This window comes from Theropithecus gelada, chromosome 14 (genome assembly GCF_003255815.1).
Source record: "Theropithecus gelada isolate Dixy chromosome 14, Tgel_1.0, whole genome shotgun sequence".
Lineage (NCBI taxonomy): Eukaryota > Metazoa > Chordata > Mammalia > Primates > Cercopithecidae > Theropithecus > Theropithecus gelada.
Window position 1 is genome coordinate 59,315,235 of NC_037682.1, and position 19,102 is coordinate 59,334,336.

Here is a 19,102-nt window from a genome sequence, read left to right on the forward strand (position 1 = left end):
GGTGCGGTGGCTCACCCCTGTAATCCCAGCACTTTGGGAGGCCAAGGTGGGAGGATTGTTTGAGCCCAGGAGTTAGAGACCAGACTAGGCAACATAGTAAGATCCTGTCTGTACGAAAAACTGAAAAATTAGCCAGGCGTGGTGGCATGTGCCTGTAGTCCTAGCTACTTGGGAGACTGAGGTGGGAGAACCACTTGAGTCTGGGAGGTTGAGGCTGCAGTGAGCTGTGATTGCACCACTGCACTCCAGTTGAGCAACAGGGCAAGACCCTGTTGCAAAACAAAACCAACCAACCAAACAACCAAAGCATATATCTGCATGCTTGTCTGAGGGACTGCGGATGAGCGGGTGGATAGACAGCGTACCCCTCTTGAACTTACACTCTCCTCTTGAGCATCAGTGGTGGGAGTTCCACAAAGGTACTGCAGCTGGGCTGAGGCTAGATGAAGACACCATCTTAGTAAAAGGCTGTGGGGTATCCTGACCAGATGGGGAGAATTTGGGGAAATATTTTCAGCTGCTATTCAAAGAATGGCAGCAATACCCCACTCTGCAAGTCTCTCTCCTCTTTGAGGTCCCATTTTTCTGCTACATAGTCATAAGACCTATTTATGCTCTGGCAGCATTTTGCGAAGTTCTCTCTTACCCACCATCTCTTTGGGGAGGAAATGAGGTAGGCCTGAAGATCAGAGAGGATAAATGAAGTGGCTAAGGTTACCCAACAAGTAAATGGTGAGTGGCAGAAACAGGATTCACAGCCAGTTCTCTGCGTGTGCTCAGGACTTGTTGCTCCTTATCGAAACCATCCTAGTTCCTCTTTGCTGCCAGTCATGCATGATTGTTGAAAACACTCAGCACTCAGAAAACATTAAAAAATTATTTTTAAAAATTTCATTTCACTCTTGTAAGGGCATAATGCTTACTCTAAACTAGGATCAAAAATAATAGAGTTCAATAAAGAAAGAATATAGATGGGAAAGAAAAACATATTGATAATTCATTGAGGGACATCAGTGTGATGAATGTCACTATTAACTTTTTGTTTATCCGTTTTATAAAAGCAGCAAGGTTTAAATTAAGTGAATTATCCAGAGTGTATACAACCATGGAGGGTACAGCCAGGATTTGAACATAGGGGTGCCGATAGAAGCCCTGGTATCCTACAGAACCTGGAGGGGCAGAAAGCTTACCCCTCTGCTATTCTGCCCCTTCCCCAAGGTTGTTGTGGGCATCAAAACAGACCAAGTACCTACAAGTCAGCTCCTACTGGACCCTCAAATTCACACAGTGCCTCTTTTCAGCTCACCTTCTGTTTCACTTATCTCCTTAATTCTCCTTTTGTTTTTCTACAGTGTCTGCTGAGGTCATGGGTTGGATTGACACGTAAAATACAGGATGCCCCATTAAAATTAAATTTAACATGAATAATGAATAGCATTTCTAGTATATTGCATGGGACACACTAATACTAGAAAAGGTATTCGTTGCTTATCTTACACTAAAATTTAACTGGACACCCTATATTTTTATTTGTTAAATCTGGTACCTCTAGTCACCTGCAAATCCCCTGTCATGAGCATTAGTGTGGTCAAGGTCCCAGGCTTCTTCTAGTTGAGGAGCCGAGTAGCATCTAGTCATTCAGTCCAGAGATAGGACATAATACATGTTTAGCTTCAACTTCGTGCAAAATACTCTATTGGCCCTCTGGAGGGATGAAACTGTAACTTGTTTGGCCCCTCCTGTCCTCCATTTCTTCGTATGGGAAATGGAGATGAAGTTTAATTTGGACCAGGCTCAAACCCTGATGCTGCCACTTAGAGTTATGGTCTTTGTGCACGTTCCTCTTCCTTTCTGATCCTCCTGATTCCTTCACTGGGTAGCAAGTGAAAGAAATAAATTCAAAGAGTATGTGAAGCTATATGCAAATAGTTATGTGGTAGTGAATGTTTTTTTTTCAACAATTCCAAATTCACTGGATTCAGATTGCTTCTCTAGCTGCTGTGATATTTTTGGTAACATGGTTTGTTTGCCTAAGGAGCAGATGCCAGGGTTGGATTCCAGCCCTGCTATTTATCAGTAGTGTGATCTTGGCAAGTAATCTAATCTCTTTGTTTCCCCATCTCCTCACTGTGAAGTGGGATAGTAATATTGCCTATCTCAGATGGTCATTGTGAGGATTAATTTAATTAATACACGTGAAAGGCTTACAATTGCCTAACAAAAATCAATTCTGTTAGAAATCACTAGAGCAGCTACCCTCCAGGACCAGCGTGAGAAGGAGGTGGAAGGCAGTAGGTTTTTAAAATAGAGTTCAGGAATTAGCAAATATCTCCAGGATTATTTATTTATTTATTTATTGACAGGGTCCTGCTTTGTCACCCAGGCTAGAGTGCAGTGGCGTGATCTTGGCTCACTCTTGGCTGTTCTCCTGGAGAAGTAGAGCAGCTTCTACCTGTCCTGGAGAACTTTAGATTTTCAAAGGCAATAGAATTGGTAGGGTCCAAACTTAGATTTCTAGGGAACAAAGGGAGACCTAGGTAATACTTGGGTTATAAGTCGAAAAAACAGAAAATTATACTAAAATTATATATATATGTATGTAATTCTATATATATATAAAATTTTAGTGTATATATATACAATTTTCTCTCTATATATAGAATTATATATAAAGAGTCAATTTTCATTATCTGATGTAGTTATAATCTATAAAATTGCTGAGAACACCAAATTAGTGACCACTGAACCATTTCTTTTGGGGAAAATGCGGAGTTAGGTTCCTGTAAGCCATAGTCACAACAGTTTCATCAACCAATCATACATAACCTTGTTTTATGTGTGTTTCTGTTTAAAAACACCTTATTTAATATATATTATTGGTTTTTTAACATTGAACTCCGAGCTGACAGCATCATAGCTCATGTCTGCACAAAGCCTACCTAACCCATGTATTTTCTCTGTTAAGACACCACAGCCTGTGCTCAGGTGCAACAGACAGTACTTCAACACTACTCTTGGGGGCCACTGTAAACAGTGAAATTACCAACAAAAAGCACAAAAATTGAAAACATAGCACTACATAGATCGTGAAAAAAAAATGTATTAATATTTACCGTACCAGTGCTGAAACAAGAAGGGTTTGTTGCCTTACTGGACGTCATTTGGGAATGTTCCCTGTTGAGCAACTCATATTTTTGTCCCCTTTGTGTATGTCTGCAAATGACCACAAAAACTCCTGAGTGTTGATTTTGGGGTTACAAATACATTTTTGTAAGTAGGCAAATTTGCAAATACTGAATCCATGAATAATGAGGATCGACTGCATATATAAAAAGGTGGAATCAGCAAATAGGTGGCACAGAGGAGGGTGAAAGGATCTAGAGGTCCAGAAAGCTAGGCTGGATGGTGAGGGGAGTGACTGCAGGGTCACGTTTTATCTCCTCCCCCACCTTCAAGAACTGATTAGCAACTGGTTCAAGCTCTGTGATGTGAGTTGGTGACTCTAGACCAGAGAGCACTTTCTCAGTGCCCAGCTGCCTGAGGCAGCAATGTGCTCAGTTTGATGGAGCACTATCTCTTTTTTCTAAAGAAATTTAGAGGCTTGGGACATTAATTCCGCCTTTTCTTTTTTTTTCTTTTCTTTTCTATTTTTTTTTTTTTTTTGAGATGCTGTCTTGCTTTGTTGCCCAGGCTGGAGTGCAATGGTATGATCTCTGCTCACTGCAACCTCTGTCTCCTGGGTTCAGGTGATTTTCCCACCTCAGCCTCCTGAGGAGCTGGGATTACAGGCACTTGCTATCATGACCAGCTAACTTTTGTGTTTTTGTAGAGACAGGGTTTCACCATGTTGACCAGGTTGGTCTTGAACTCCTGACCTTAGGTGATCCACCTTCCTTGGCTTCCCAAAGTACTGGGATTATAGGCATGAGACACCGTGCCGGCTTCCACCTTTTATATCTATGTGGGATTGGGCTCCTCCTCTGTCACTCTACTATCTACACGGGAGTCAATTTTTACCAAAATAAGAAAATACAAACATCAGTCAAATAAGGGAACCTTAGGCCCAGATTCCTGCAGAGATTAACTCTTGATTTTCTCTCTCATCCCATATCCCACATAATTCAATTTTAATTAGTTTAAATTTAAATTTAGAAACGTATACTTGATTCAGTTATTGGAAACTTTTAAGTATATTGGAACAACTTGGGTATGTAAATCTACTTTTTCATTTTATGAAGTTGTTAAGCAAACTAAATATGGCCTGAGAAGGACTCTGTACTTCTATATTTGAGTCTTTGTAGATGAACTGTAACCTAGCTTAATAGTCAGATAAAATTGAAAACCTAACTTAGTGGTGTGCACCTGTAACAATAGCTGAGTGTTGGCTAATCGCAGGGGCCATACTTCAACCACTCATAGACTACTGAATATTCAAATGGCATTAAAATAAGGCAAACGTCGAGCTGTAACCAATCTCACTGGTTCTGTACCTCACTTCTGATTCCTGTATGTCACTTTACCCTTTTTGTGTATAAGTTTTTTTCTGACCACGAGGCACCCCTAGAGTCTCTGTGAATCTGCTGTGATTCTGGCACCTGCCTAATTCGCAAATCATTCATTGCTCAATTAAACTCCTTTAAACTTAATTTGGCTGAAGTTTTTCTTTTATCAAAGTCTAAACAGAGAGCCATCATTTCTAATGAACATTGAATATGCAAATTGAGATGTTCTATAAATATAAAATATACATCAGATTTCAGAGACCTAAAAGAATGTAAAATGTGTAATTAATACTTAAAAATATGATTACATGTTAAAATGGCAATATGATGGATATATTGAGTTAAATAAAATATTTTTTAAAAGTTAATTTCATTAAAAATTTTTTTTAATATGGCTACTGGAAAATTTTAACTTACATACATTATATTTATAGTGAATAGTACTGAACTAGGATCTTATTTGCCCCTGCTCACATTGTTTATGATTATGGCACCAGGCAGTAGAAACACAGGTGTCTACTCATGAGTCATGGACCTGACCTGCTGAGATTCCACAGGCCTTCTCCAATGCTCTTAGCCACTGAATATGACCAGTCTTTTTTCTGGATCCCATTTGTTCTTCTAACCTTGCAAAGATCCAAGCTTCCTTTTTTTTTGATAGGTCCTCCAGGCTTCACCAGGTAGTCCTCTAATCTGATTTCCTGAGGAAACTTCAAATCCCAACAAGTTCAAGAGTAATTTCTATTTTTCCTTTGAGGATTCACGTTTCAGCCTTTGAAAGTACAGTACAATCCAAACACCATGATTTTCTGTCTCCTAAATTTTCCCATTATAGATGGAGCTGTATAAGTATATGGTCGCCTCAATATATTTTATAAGTTTTCGTGTGGAAGTATATATGAGTAATTTTTCTTTCTTTTCTTTTTCTTCTCTTTTCTCTCTCTCTCCTTCCTCTCCTTGCTCACCTCCCTCCCTTCCTTCCTTTCTTCCTTCTCTTTCTTTCTTCGTTGTCTAAATCATCTTTAGCCCACATCAATTACATGGTTTCAGCTACTTACAGCACTCCTCCTCCTACATTAGCTTCCCAACCAAATCAATCTCTGACAGATCTACGTGGTTGGAGACCTGACTCCAAGGTCAGTTCTTCCCTTCTAGTATCTTTTGCCAGGTCCAGGCACTACAGCAGTCTTCTGCATTCTTTACGGGCAGGAATGCCTTGCTTACTGCTCTTTAGCCCATTCATTATGTGACTTAAATGCCACTTGGTGACAAAAAGAGTATCTTAAACCCTAATCCTACCTATGACAATTAATATTCCTTCATCCAAATCCACACAATAAAAAGGAGTCGTGATTAAGCTGCAGTTCCTACAGACAGGCAAGTTAAATAGCAGGCAGTATATTGATTTTGCACAGTATACTATCTCTGGGCGACTCAATGGATTATTGTGATATGATCACACTTAACCAGATGGGGGTCTCAATGCCAAAAAGTTGAAGTACCATTCTTAAGAACAAGTCTACTAGTCTCAGGAATCATTCTCACCTTTCGATTAAGTGAGTAAGCTTTTAGACCTATTAAAACATTTTAACTCTTTCTTCTCTACTGCCCTCCCTGGCTGGCTTAGTAAATGGATTGTTGTACATATGGTCTGGTTCTGAGCAGTTTTCTGTCCTGCTTCTAAAATCCACTGAATCCAAAGAAGATGAGAAATATTCGGTAGGGTAAATTGTGTTGTGCGATAGTGCTAAACCATGTCAATTGCCCTAAAGTGGCATGGGGTGGAAGAGACAATGCTGTTCTTTGCCTAGGGTAGACTCACTTCTTTCCCTTCCTTTGTTGAATTGATTAGCAACTATCTATTCTTTAGACAGTAAACAAATGATAGTTATTCTTCAAACAAAATCTCATAGTAAATACCATTTAACTAATATAGTGCCTAAATCTTATAAAAATTAAATTATTTCCCAGTTGTGGTAGATACTGGATGGCTAAAAATGACTTCTTTTTCCTTGGACTCAGCACCAAATACAAAGGGGGATGTCTGTGCTAAGATAAAAGTAATTGCAGGGCTCTAGTTATATACAATAGTCTGCAAGTGACTACCCATCTGGAATTACTGACCATGGAATTATGGCCAAGCCCCTCCTCAGTGGTTTATTCTCTCTCTCTCAATCCAGGTGAGAGGTAGGGCACATCATCCCCCAACGATCTGCCCTGTCCTTTATCATATGGGTGGTAAAATATATTCCTGGATTAGAGGCTTTAGTTGAGAAATACCATATTAGCTCAAGGTGGAGGGCTGCAGTCCTTTGATGGTGGCTTCTCAGTGATTTGCCTAAGAAAAAAAACTTAAACCCAGGCAAGGCTTCCCTGCTGGCAGAGCCCATTGAATTCCTCAGATTACAGAAAGAGATTCAATAGAGTCTATTTAGTAGTTCCAGACTTTTTTTTTTTTTTTTTTTTTTTGCGTCTTGGAATGTCCCAGGGCATTTTTGCTGAAGGAGCCCAAACTCCTACATCCTGACAATTGGCTCCAGCAGTAATTACATACTTCAAAATGTGAACTTCAGCCAACCTAGTTCTCATCTCAGGTGTCTAGTGCTCTGATGCACCCAGTGTGCCTTGGCTAAAACAAACATCCATGACATATTGATGGATTTACTTGCTTTTAAATTGTTTTTTCTATCCCTAATCTTTTTGGTAGGTGTCTATATATGTTCTAGTTTTCTAGGTCTGCCATAACAAGTTACTACAAATTAAATGGTTTAAAACAACAGAAGTGTATTTTGTCAAAGCCCAAGAAGGCAGAAGTACAATATCAGTATGGTAGAGCCACTCACTCTGGAAGGTTCTGAGGGAGAATCCACTCTATGCCTCTCTCTTAGTTTCTGATCCTTGGTATTCCTTGGCTTGTGGCTGCCCTCCAATCTCTTCCTTCATTTTCATAGTATTATTTTTTTTGTGTCTCTGTGGCTTCTCCTCTACTTATAAGTACACCAGGCATTTGATTTAGAATGCTCTCATCTCAAGATCCTTAACTTAATTATATCTGCAAAGATATAGTTATATCTGCAAAGGTCATATTCACAGGTACTAGGGGTTAGAGCTTAGACATATCTTTTGGGGGGACACTATTTGCTATTGTTTAAATGTGTCCACCAAATTTCATGTGGTGGAAACTTAATCTCCAAATTCATATGTTGATTGGAAGTGGGGCCTTTGGGAGGTACTTAGCATTAGATAAAGTCAACACGGTGGGGTTCCCAAAATAGGACTGGTGGCTTTATAAGAAGAAGAGGCCTGAGCTGACATGCACACTCCTGTCCTCTCGCCATATGATGCCTTCACCATGCTATGATGAAGCAAAAAGGCTTTCACCAGATGCCAGCACCAAGCTGTCAGACTTCCCAGCCTCCAGAACCATGAGCTAAATAAATCTCTGTTCTTTATAAATTACCCAGCCCATGGTATTCAGTTTATAGCAACAGAAAATGGACTAAGACACTATTCAACACACTAAAATATGAGATACAAAAATAGTCATTTGAGTGAATAATGTGCCTGATTCTTGCTATAAAAGGCATCCCTAAGCCTACTGGTCATAATATACCATTCCAAGATCTTCCATCCATTTGGATATTTTAATTTCTGGAGTCAGTACAAATTCACTTCCTGATGCCTCAAACTTATAGCTATTGTAACTGCCAGTGACACAGAGCTCCCTCATCGTGTGGAATAACCTTACCTCTTCCGTAGACAGGATGTCTATGACAAAGGGTGGAAGGTGGTGCCTGTCTACTGAGGCCTACTGCCTGTTAAATGAGTGGTTCTATCTGTGCCTCACATTGTTACTTTTGATTTAAAGGTTAGTGCCCAGAGGATGCATCAGTTTTTCCGGGCAAATGAAAGTGAGGGTCCTGGTCAGGGATGTGTCTTTTATAATGAGCTCACATAGATATCTCTCATCCTTTCTTAGATTTTGATTTTTCTATTTAATAATCAAAGACTGTTAAGTTACATTGCTATGTGAGACAAAGGGTTCCAACTCACAAAACCACTCACCGACCTCTGTTGAGTCTCTTCACTAGCACTGTTACTCCCCTCCAGTAATCAGCCAGCAATTGTTTTTCAAAAGCAGTGTAATTCTCAGCTGCTAAAAGCATTCCTTAGTCAAACATCCTAAATACTTATGCTATATTTTCCCTTATAGGATCTGCCCCCCTCCCTCCTTGACAAATCATCTTGGTGGAAGAGGTAGAAATCACAGAGACTCCATGGTCTCATTTTTCTTTCTGAATCATAGGACCCAAAGGCTAGAATTGACCATACTGTGGCTTCTTGCCAGGGTTAGTCACCGAGGCTCCTTTCAATCCTATTGAAAGTATGCAGCCTTTTGGATGACCCAAGATACAGAGTGTGTGAAAATTCCAAGGTGAAGCATTTGCTGACTGTAACACCTCCCTCTTCTTTGTTGCAGCAGGAGGTGTTACACGTGTTTCACTACCTGTCGTGAGTGAGTTTAAGCACTACTATTCTAGGTAATCCCTGTCTGCTGGATTTCTGGTGGATGCTCTCTGAACCCAGTGGCACAGACTCATCCTCTTGGGTATGATGTTAAGAACGGTAGTGCCTTTGTCACTTTTGTTTTTAGGGGATCTTGGCAACTTCATATAGTGGGGCACCAGGCAACTGAAAGAAGAATGAAAACAAAGATGCAGAATGATACCATCTAAGACACTACAATCTGATCTGTCTTTTTCAGAGATTTCCTTAAAGTAAAAGGAGCACCAAGTTGTTCTTGAATAGGTAGAGACAGAGGGCCACCCTTAAGCAGATGTTTGTTAGGTAGATATATTTCAGGCAGCCCCAGGTCTAATGAAAGGTGTAGTGGATTTTTTTCTCCTTAGTACAGCCAACTCTTCCTCATAGTATGCTGTGCTCTGGGGACGGGGTGGGCCAGTATATAAATGGAACCCTTGACAAGCAGGATGGGTAATACCTTTTAGTTTTTTAAAGCAGTTGTTAGCTCAACTGCCGTAGTATTCCACTAATTGTTGCAAGATATCTGGCCAACTACTGGTTTAATTGTCTATGTTCTACTGGGAGTGTTCAGGTTTTATTAACATTTCCTACAGAGAATCTAATACTTTCACATAATTGGAGAAGTCATTTGCAGGGGCATCCTGGGTAATGAGATACTGTAATACTGATGTTGATTAATCAAAGTTGTTATTAGTTTTCCAGAGCTACCAAAACAAAAAAAGTCACAAACTAGGTGGCTTAAAACAACAGAAATTTGCCAGGTGCGGTGGCTTATACCTGTAATCCTAGCATTTTGGGAGGCCGAGGCAGGTGGATCACTGGAGGTCAGGAGTTTGAGATCAGCCTGGTCAACATGGTGAAACCCCATCTCGTCTTTACTACAAATACAAAAACCAGCTGGGTGTGGTAGTGAGCACCTGTAGTCCCAGCTCTTCAGGAGGCTGAGGCAGGAGAATCGCTCAAACTCGGGAGGTGGAGGTTGCAGTGAGCCGAGATCATGCCATTGCACTGCAGTCTGGGTGACAAGAGTGAGACTCTGTCTCAAACACCACCACCACCACAACCACCACCACCACCACCAAAAACCCCAGAAACTTATTCTATCATGGTTTTGGAGGGCAGAAGCCTGAAATCAAGGTGTTGGCAGGCACATGTTCCTTCTGAAGCTCCTAGGGAAGGATCCTCCCTTGCCTCTTTTGGTTTCTGGGACATTCCTTGGTTTGTGGCAGCATAACTCTCATCTCTGCCTCTGTCGTCACATGGTGTTCTCCCTGTATATCTCTTCCCTCTCTTATAAGGACACCAGTTGTATTGGATTAAGGGCCTATTCTACTTCATTATGGCCTCATCTTAATTATATTTGCAAGACTCTATTTCGAAGTAAGGTCATATTCATAGGCACCAGGGGTTAGGACTTAAATATATCTTTTTGGGGACACAAGCAACCTGTGACAATAAGCTTCTGCTTTTCATGTCCATACCATGGGGTATGAGAGAGTAGATGCCACCAGCCACACCTCTAGTTTACAGAATAGAATTTTTTTTTTTTTTTTTTTGAGGCAGCATTTCACTCTTTTGCCCAGGTTGGAGTGCAATGGTGAAATCTTGGCTCACCACAACCTCTACCTCCCAGGTTCAAGCAATTCTCCCACCTCAGCCTCCCGAGTAGCTGGGATTGCAGGCATGTGCCACCATCTCTGGCTAATTTTGTATTTTTAGTAGAGACGGGGTTTCTCCATGTTGGTCAGGCTGGTCTCAAACTCCTGACCTCAGGTGATCCGCCCGCCCCGGCCTCCCAAAGTGCTGGGATGACAGGTGCGAGCCACTGCACCTGGCTGAGAATAGAAATTTTTAAGACAACTGCCTTAGAGGTGTTAAAAAGATTTTCAATTGGGAGGCCCTCAGGCTGAGATGGCTCCACCACATTTGATTCCTACATAAGCAAACCAAAGCCCAATGTAAAAAGTAAAAGAAAACTAGGGACCTTACCAATCAGAAACCACCAGCTAACCTCTAACTAAGGAATTTCTGTATTAATGAATCAAATATATTTTCTTTGTCTTACTTCCATGTTCAGCCTATAAAAGCTCACTGCCCACACTGCTACAGCTGAGCTCTCTAAACCTCTTTTGGCCTTGAGTGCTGCCTAATTTATGAATTGTTCTTAGCTCAAATAAACCCTTTAAAATTTTAAGGTTCCTAAATTTATTTTTGAACAGAGGGCATCATTCTACATCTTTGTTTTCTTCTTTTCTTACCCTTTTTGGAAACTGTAATACAGCTCTTCCTTTGATACTCTATAATCAAGGTCCCTCTACTACAATTTCTATCAATCTCTGCTTTATTGACTCAGGCATTCTTCTAGCTGGCCCCAAGTTATTTTTACTTACCTCATGGGTTTCCATTTTCCACTATCAGCCAGTTCATATGGCTTTTAAACTTGGGGCTTTGGGGAGACCGGTAGACCATCATTGGTTCTATTGTTAAGTTTAAGGTCGTCCTTGTTCCACATACCCAGAGAGGGAGTTAGTGCTACAGGAGATGGAAAAAAATTATTTAGGCAGATAGTGAGGGTGAAAGAGTCCTCAGCAGAATTTCCCTTTTAACAAAAAACAGCCCCCAAATCATTTATTTTCTAACAAAGAACAGCCTGAAAAATCAAGCTGCAAACATAGATAAGCAAGTTGGAAGCTTGCAGGAGTGAATGCCGGCACCTGTATCAATAGAAAAGGGTTACCTGGGGGCCAGGTATGTTCAACATGGAGGCTCATCTTCCCTTTTCTTTGTCACCACATGTACAGAAAAGAAACAGGCAACATGGTACTGGCCAGGTAGAGAACCCATCTGCAAAATAAAAGATTAGGGTGGGGATGGTCATCTTTTTGTGCCCTATACAAATGGCATACCTAGCCCTAACCAGTTTTTCGTGCTCTATGCAAATGGCACACCTGGTCCAACCAATCTTTTGTGCCCTATATAAATGACACACTGCCTCCTTAAAGTCACCTATAAAATCCCTTGCATTCCACTGCGGAACCAGTAACCCATTTCTCTGGGACCCATCTCTGCTGCAGAGAGCTCTTCTTTTTCTTTTGTCTGTTCAACTTCTGCGCTGAACCTCACTCTTTGTGTGTCCATGTCCTACTTTTCCATAGCTGTGAGACAACAAATCTCGGGTATTTACTCCAGACAACAATGCCACTTCGTTACCAGGTTTTTAAAAAATATCTATCTACGCTGGGTGTGGTGGCTTACACCTGTAATCCCAGCACTTTGGGAGGCCGAGATGGGTGGATCATGGGGTCAGGAATTCAAGAAGAGCCTGACCAACATGGTGAAATCCCGTCTCTACTAAAAATACAAAAATTAGTTGGGCCTGGTCACACATGCCTGTAATCCCAGCTACTCAGGAGGCTGAGGCAGGGGAATTGCTTGAACCCGGGAGGTGGAGGTTGCAGTGAGCCAAGATCGCACCTTTGCACTCCAGCCTGGGCGACAGAGCGAGACTTGGTCTGAAAACAAACAAACAAACAAACAAACAAACAAAAACTATCCAAATCTATCCAAGTATCTATCCAAGTACTTCTTACTTCCAAATGCACTGAACTTCCTTAGCCCCACTCATCAAGGCTGGTGATTCTTTCATAGGCTTCCTGTAATTTAATATCCATTCCTAGTAGTACCCAGATTTTTGTACAGATACCCACTTTTCCTCCCATACCACCCTAATACTCCTGGAAAAGCTGAATCTACTCTACTTCAGAATTGATCTAACTTGTCAAAAGGCAATTATTAGATTTCTTGTCAGAGATTGGTTAGGGAACATACATCTAAACCTATCAATGCATGTCATTTTTGTAGCCATAGAATATGGATTTGGAAAAGCCATGTAACCCAATGGAAGGCAAGTGTAAAAATTCTGGGAGGCTTCTGGAAAATAAATGTCCTAATATTTAAGATAGTCCCCTTTTTCTTTTAGATCTTGTGCAGAGTTGTGAGCCCTGGAATGAAGCTGACACCTGTGTGTATGTGGGCACATACACAGGGGTAGGGGGTGTGTGGGGGACATAGGGGAGTGTGAGAGGTGTGGGATGGGGCTCATAGTTGAGCAGTTGAGAGAACTGCAGAGAACCAGATTTGGAGCTGTGAATGACTCACACTTAATCACCACTCTACCAATGGTCTTTTTCAGTTATATTTGAATTGAGTTTCCTGTTACTAAGTACTGTTTGAAATGAGTTTTTGTTCCCTCAGTCTGAAAGCATTTTAACTGGTACATCCCTGATGGATCTCTCTGGGTAAATGTAGTTTCACTGGAAGAGATGGTGATTGGTGATTCCCATCAGATTCCCAAGAGAGTGTATTTTCTCTTGTATTAAGCCGGGCGGGGGTGGGGGGGCACTTAGGCTTACGGCCTGGTAGAAGCCAGCCATCAACTTAGCATCACCAGATTTCTGGCGTTAGCTGCCCACTGTCTGTGGCACTTTAGGCCCATGTAACTATTTCCAGAGTGACACAAGTTTCTTCCACAGTTGTTATCAAGTGGCCCTCACAGGTTCAGTGAGAAGAGGAAGAGGGAGAGAGATCATTAGGATTAATGGATTACTTGCATTTGTGAGACGGTTTGCCAAGTATTGCTACAAACAAGGCATGGGATTTTCTTTTCTTTTTTCTTTCTTTTTTTCCTTTTTTTTGAGATGGAGTCTTGCTCTGTTCTCCAGGCTGTAGAGCAGTGGAGCGATCTCGGCTCACTGCAACCTCTGCCTCCCAGGTTCAAACGATTCTCCTGCCTCAGCCCTCCCGAGTAGCTGGGATTACAGGCGTGTGTCACAACGCCCTGCTAATTTCTGTATTTTTAGTAGAGACGGGGTTTTGCCATGTTGCCTAGGCTGGTCTCGAACTCCTTGCCTCACGTGATCCTCACCCCTCGCCCTCCCAAAATGCTGGAATTACAGGCGTGAGCCACGGCGTCTGGCTAAGGCATGGGATTTTTCGAACTGCTGACATTAGAAATTCACAATCCACATCATTAACTGGATCCTCCACGCCCACTCTCTCCCTCTCTGTAGCAGCAATTTATCTTTACTCTCCGCAGTTCCACAGAACACAAGAAACAAACCAAAAAAAAAAAAAAAAGAAAGTCAGGCAGGAGCCCAAGTAACCTCTATCAAAGCAAAGACCAGTGCTCACTCTAACCCTTTTAAGGGTTTTAAAAGAAGAGGTGAGGAGGTGTCCTGCTTATCCCCCAAGCTTGGGTGCTGGAGCGAGGGGCGGCTGAGATTTAAAGAAGGAGAGGGCAGAGAGCTAGAGAAAAGAAACAGGATAATTCTACCCAAGAGGACGAAATAGAGAAGCAGGAAACGAAGCCTGCGGCTAAACCCTGGTGATGACTATTAGGGAAACACCAGAGGATGCCCCGCCCGCCAGCCCACAATGAGCAGCCTGTCCAGTCACAAAGCGGGGCCTCGGGCCTTGACAGTTCGCGATCTGTAAGCAGAATGTTCCAGGGCCTCCCTGTCGCCTGTGTCCAGCCTGGGAGCCACGAAAATACAATCTTCAGCGGTGTGGGAGGCCGAAAGTGGACGGCGACTGAGGCCCCTCTTGCCGTGCCAACATAGTTTCTGCGCCCACTAGAAACTATGCATGAAATAAAAATTTCCGTAACTCGCCCTTTGCAGTGGAGAGACCAGAAACAGGCACACCAGGGAACTGGAGCGGAGGAGGGTAACTCAAACTCACAGTGAGAGGGTTTGCAGGGGGCCGATTTGGGGCCAACATGCTTCCCAGTACCCCGGGGCGGGGCAGCGGAAGGCGAAACGCTTTCAAGAGACCCCGCTGCCGACATCCCCACGCCCTTGCGCCCTCCCGCTGCCCCAGAAGGCCAACTCCGCCTGCCTGAGTCACAGCTGGAGCTGGGGAGGAGCCAGGGAAAGGCAGCCCCAGACTGTAGTGCAGCCAGCGGTTTCAGGCAGACGGAGCTGAGCGGTCAGGGATCATGAGGGAGAGTGCGTTGGAGCCGGGGCCTGTGCCCGAGGCGCCGGCTGGGGGTCCCGTGCACGCCGTGACGGTGGTGACCCTGCTGGAGAAGCTGGCCTCCATGCTGGAGACGCTGCGGGAGCGGCAGGGAGGCCTGGCTCGAAGGCAGGGAGGCCTGGCAGGGTCCGTGCGCCGCATCCAGAGCGGCCTGGGCGCTTTGAGTCGCAGCCACGACACCACCAGCAACACCTTGGCGCAGCTGCTGGCCAAGGCGGAGCGCGTAAGCTCGCACGCCAACGCCGCCCAAGAGCGCGCGGTGCGCCGCGCAGCCCAGGTGCAGCGGCTGGAGGCCAACCATGGGCTGCTGGTGGCGCGCGGGAAGCTCCACGTTCTGCTCTTCAAGGTCAGTGACCTCAAATGGTCCCCAGTCCGGGGCCTTTGCCGGCCTTTGGGCCACCAGCTGGGGGCTCCCCGCTTCCATCCACCTACCACACCCACATTCCTGACCCCTCCCGCCGTCTGTTGCTGTGGAACAGACTCGCAGAGCCGCACCCATTTCCCAAGACCCAGCCCCATCCCTCCCTCTCACGCCTGAGCCCCGCCTGGCCAATCCAAGCCCGCCCAGCTCTAGCTCAGGCCACGTCCGCAGAATTTGGTCTAAGTCCCAGTCAATCCCTAAAATAACGGTGGTTGAAAGGGCATTCCGTGACTGTGGGCACCATCCTCCTCTCGCCCCTCACCAGGCCTCACCTACTTTACAAAGTTTTGCAGTTCGCACACAGCTTTCCCTCCCCTTACCTTCCCACGCCTGCCTTTACCCCCAGACTCTGGCTGCAGAGTTAAAAGGTTTCCCTTGTGTAATTAAGGCGTCAGTTTCGGGTTGCTGGGGGTAAGGAGCTGCCAGGATCAGTGCTGTGTCCGTCATATGCAGGAGGAGGGTGAAGTCCCAGCCAGCGCTTTCCAGAAGGCACCAGAGCCCTTGGGCCCGGAGGACCAGTCCGAGCTGGGCCCAGAGCAGCTGGAGGCCGAAGTTGGAGAGAGCTCGGACGAGGAGCCGGTGGAGTCCAGGGCCCAGCGGCTGCGGCGCACCGGATTGCAGAAGGTACAGAGCCTCCGAAGGGCCCTTTCGGGCCGGAAAGGCCCTGCAGCGCCACCGCCCACCCCGGTCAAGCCGCCTCGCCTTGGGCCTGGCCGGATCGCTGAAGCCCAGCTGGAAGCTCAGCCTGAGCTGGAGCCCATGCTGGTGCTGGAGCCAGAGCCTCCGCAGGACACCGAGGAAGATCCCAGGAGACCTGGGGCTGCCAAAGAAGTTCCGCTCCAAATAGAGAGTGCAGCCTGAGGGCTGGTGTTGCCTGTCTCCCCTGTGCTTGTGCCTTGTCCTAAAATAAATCCTTTCAGAATGTAGCACTCACGCCCTAATAAGGAGCGAATCCTGCATCCACCAAGGCGGGCGCTCTGGCCCTCCCTTCCTTAAGCCCAGTCCTGTGTCCTCTGAAAGAGGTGCAGCCACTCACACCTGCTTGCCCTCACCATCAATAAAAGTAATTTCACCCGAACCAGACTCCGTGAGAAGGGATGGGGAAGCAGTTGGATGTGGGAAGGCAGTTACAAGGAATAAGACAAATGTTGGAACCTGGAATCATTGTACGATTTCTCCAGTTTCCACGGATTCCTGGGTTCTAGACTCCAGTGACATATAGAAATATCCTTCTGACCACTTGCTCTTTAAACTTTCCTCATGGGAACACACAGTTGCAATTTTTTTTTTAAAGCATCGAGTACAGTCCTTTCTGTAGTTGCTTACTAAGTGTCAACTAATGGTTTTCCTCTTAGTCTTTTCTTCCTTTAGCACCTCCTAAAACTTGGGTTTTCCAGTATTCCTTTCTTGGCCCTTTTTTTACTCTGGGTACTTTTCGGCTGACATTCATGCCTAGGCCTCCCCTACCAGCTGCATACACCCCATACCCCTGTCTTGAGCTGCAGTTGAAAAGTACTTCAAAAGTAGCAAGTATCTTCTACCTTTTAAATTCCACTTCATTCAATAGCCATTTATTGAACACCTACTATGTGGCAGGCCCTACTAGGTATGGTTCAGAATATTTCCCCCTCTTGTGTTTTCTTTACCAATGAATGGTACCGTCATCCACAGAGAAACTTGGGAGTCCTTGTTGGCTCAAGGACTTTCTCTCATCCCCCTCCCACATGGAAACAGCTATTCTATTGATTTTACCTCTGCAATCTGTCCACTTTTCTAATACAGCAGCTGCCTTATTTCAGGACTTTCACTTGACCAGTGTTTGAACTGCCAATCTCATCACATCATTGTCTTGATTCAAATATTTCAGTGCTTCCCCATTATCTTCAGAATAAAGACCCTTTGTGATCTGGTCCCTGCCTATTTTTGTAGCCTCATCTCTCACCACTTCCCCTCATGCTACCATTGAGTCACACTGAGCTCTGTGCTCTCACTCTCATCCCTGCTGTCCTGCCAAACTTAGAGAAGCACACCTGTTTCAGGGCCAGGTGTTTCTCTTCCTTCTCTCAAAGCACCACTTGCACACTTCTAGTGCTAACTGCACTGATTGTGAGGGTTTGTGGTTATGCCCCCACTCCACTCTACTAGATTGTGGCTTCCTTGCAGTAGGGACAGTTTTATTCATTTCTGTATTTCCCACACTAAGTACTGTGTCTGGCACAGGGTAGACCTTCTTGAGGGGCTGAGGAGAGTTCCCTGCAGCAGTAAAGCAAGAATATCACAGAAGGGGCTGGGCGCGGTGGCTCATGCCTGTAATCTTAGCACTTTGGGAGGCCAAGGTGGGTGGAGGACTTGACCTCCAGAGCTTGAATCCACCCTTGGCAAGTTGATGAAACCCCATTTCTACATAAAATACAAAATTTAGCTGGATGTGGTGACTTGTGCTTGTAGTCCCAGCTACTTGGGGGGCTGAGGTGGGAGGATCACTCGAGCCCAGGAGGCAGAGGTTGCAGGTAAGCCATTGCACTCCAGCCTGGGCGACAGAGCGAGACCATGTTTCAAAAAAAAAAAAAAAAAAAAAAAAAAAAAAAAAGGAAGGAAAAAATAAAAAGCTAGAAGTGGGACTGGGGTGGTTAAGGATGAGGAGCACGGTCATATACTCCTTCATTCAGTCACTATCTTATAACAACATTTTTAATACCTACTTTGTTCGAGGCCCTATGCTAGGTCTCATGAACACGTCAGGGAGCTCAGGATTTAGAGGGAGATACCATCACCAATTGTAATGAATGATAGTTACATGTAAGCTATTTTGAGAGCAAATGGGGAAGGGGCATGACCCAACCTGAAGGAGGAAAAGTGGGAGATATATAAGGAATTGTTCTTGGAAATGGTAAATAGTGAGATGGAAATCAGGAATGGTGAGGGGCAGTAGAGCTCAGTGGTGGGTAGTTTGGGTTCTCTGTTCTATTATCTATCAAATGAGATAATTATAGCCCCCTACTTGGGCTGTTGCAAAGATTAAGTGACATAAATCAAGTGCATAGCAGTGCTGAGGTATCATTTTTGCTCCATAAGCTTCAGGTATATAATTCATTTGTCCACTCATTCAACAAGTACTTACTGAACTCTTAGGGTCTTCCAGGTACTATTTTAAATCTAAGGATACTACCAGGCATGATGGCTCACATCTGTAATCCCAGCACTCTGGGAGGCTGAGACCGGCAGATTGCTTAAGTCCAGGAGTTTGAGACCAGCCTGGTCAACATGGCGAAACCCCGTCTGTACTGAAAATACACAAGTAGTTAGCCAGGTGTGGTGGTGCACACCTGTAGTCTCAGCTACTTGGTAGGCTGAGGCATGAGAATTGATTAAGTCTGGGGGGCAGAGTCTGCAGATTGCACCACTGCACTCCACCCTGGACAAGAGGGTGACAGTCTGTCTCAAAAAATAAAATAAATAATAAACAAATAAAGTAAATAAAATAAAATCTGAGGATACAGTGACATAAAAAAGACAAGATCCATACCTCTATAGAGTCAAATTCCAGTAGGAAGAGACAGGTAATAAATAAGTAAACATGTAAACCAGATAAAAACAAGTA

At 44.1% G+C, this 19,102-nt stretch overlaps 1 protein-coding gene across 3 annotated transcripts; it reads left to right on the plus strand.

Moving 5' to 3' along the window:
- Window positions 1-14,871: 14,871 nt before the first annotated feature.
- On the plus strand, window positions 14,872-16,579 carry CAVIN3 (caveolae associated protein 3). 3 transcript variants are annotated; one of them, XM_025357968.1, is made up of 2 exons: window positions 14,872-15,426; window positions 15,955-16,579. In XM_025357968.1, exons 1-2 carry the CDS (start codon window positions 15,043-15,045, stop codon window positions 16,360-16,362), a joined length of 792 nt encoding a protein of 263 aa, XP_025213753.1. In that variant the 5' UTR covers window positions 14,872-15,042; the 3' UTR covers window positions 16,363-16,579. The 3 variants fall into 3 exon arrangements, with proteins under 3 accessions (XP_025213753.1, XP_025213754.1, XP_025213755.1); XM_025357969.1 differs by having other exon boundaries at window positions 14,977-15,426; window positions 15,958-16,579; XM_025357970.1 differs by having other exon boundaries at window positions 14,977-15,426; window positions 15,961-16,579.
- The last annotated feature ends 2,523 nt before the right edge of the window (window positions 16,580-19,102 follow it).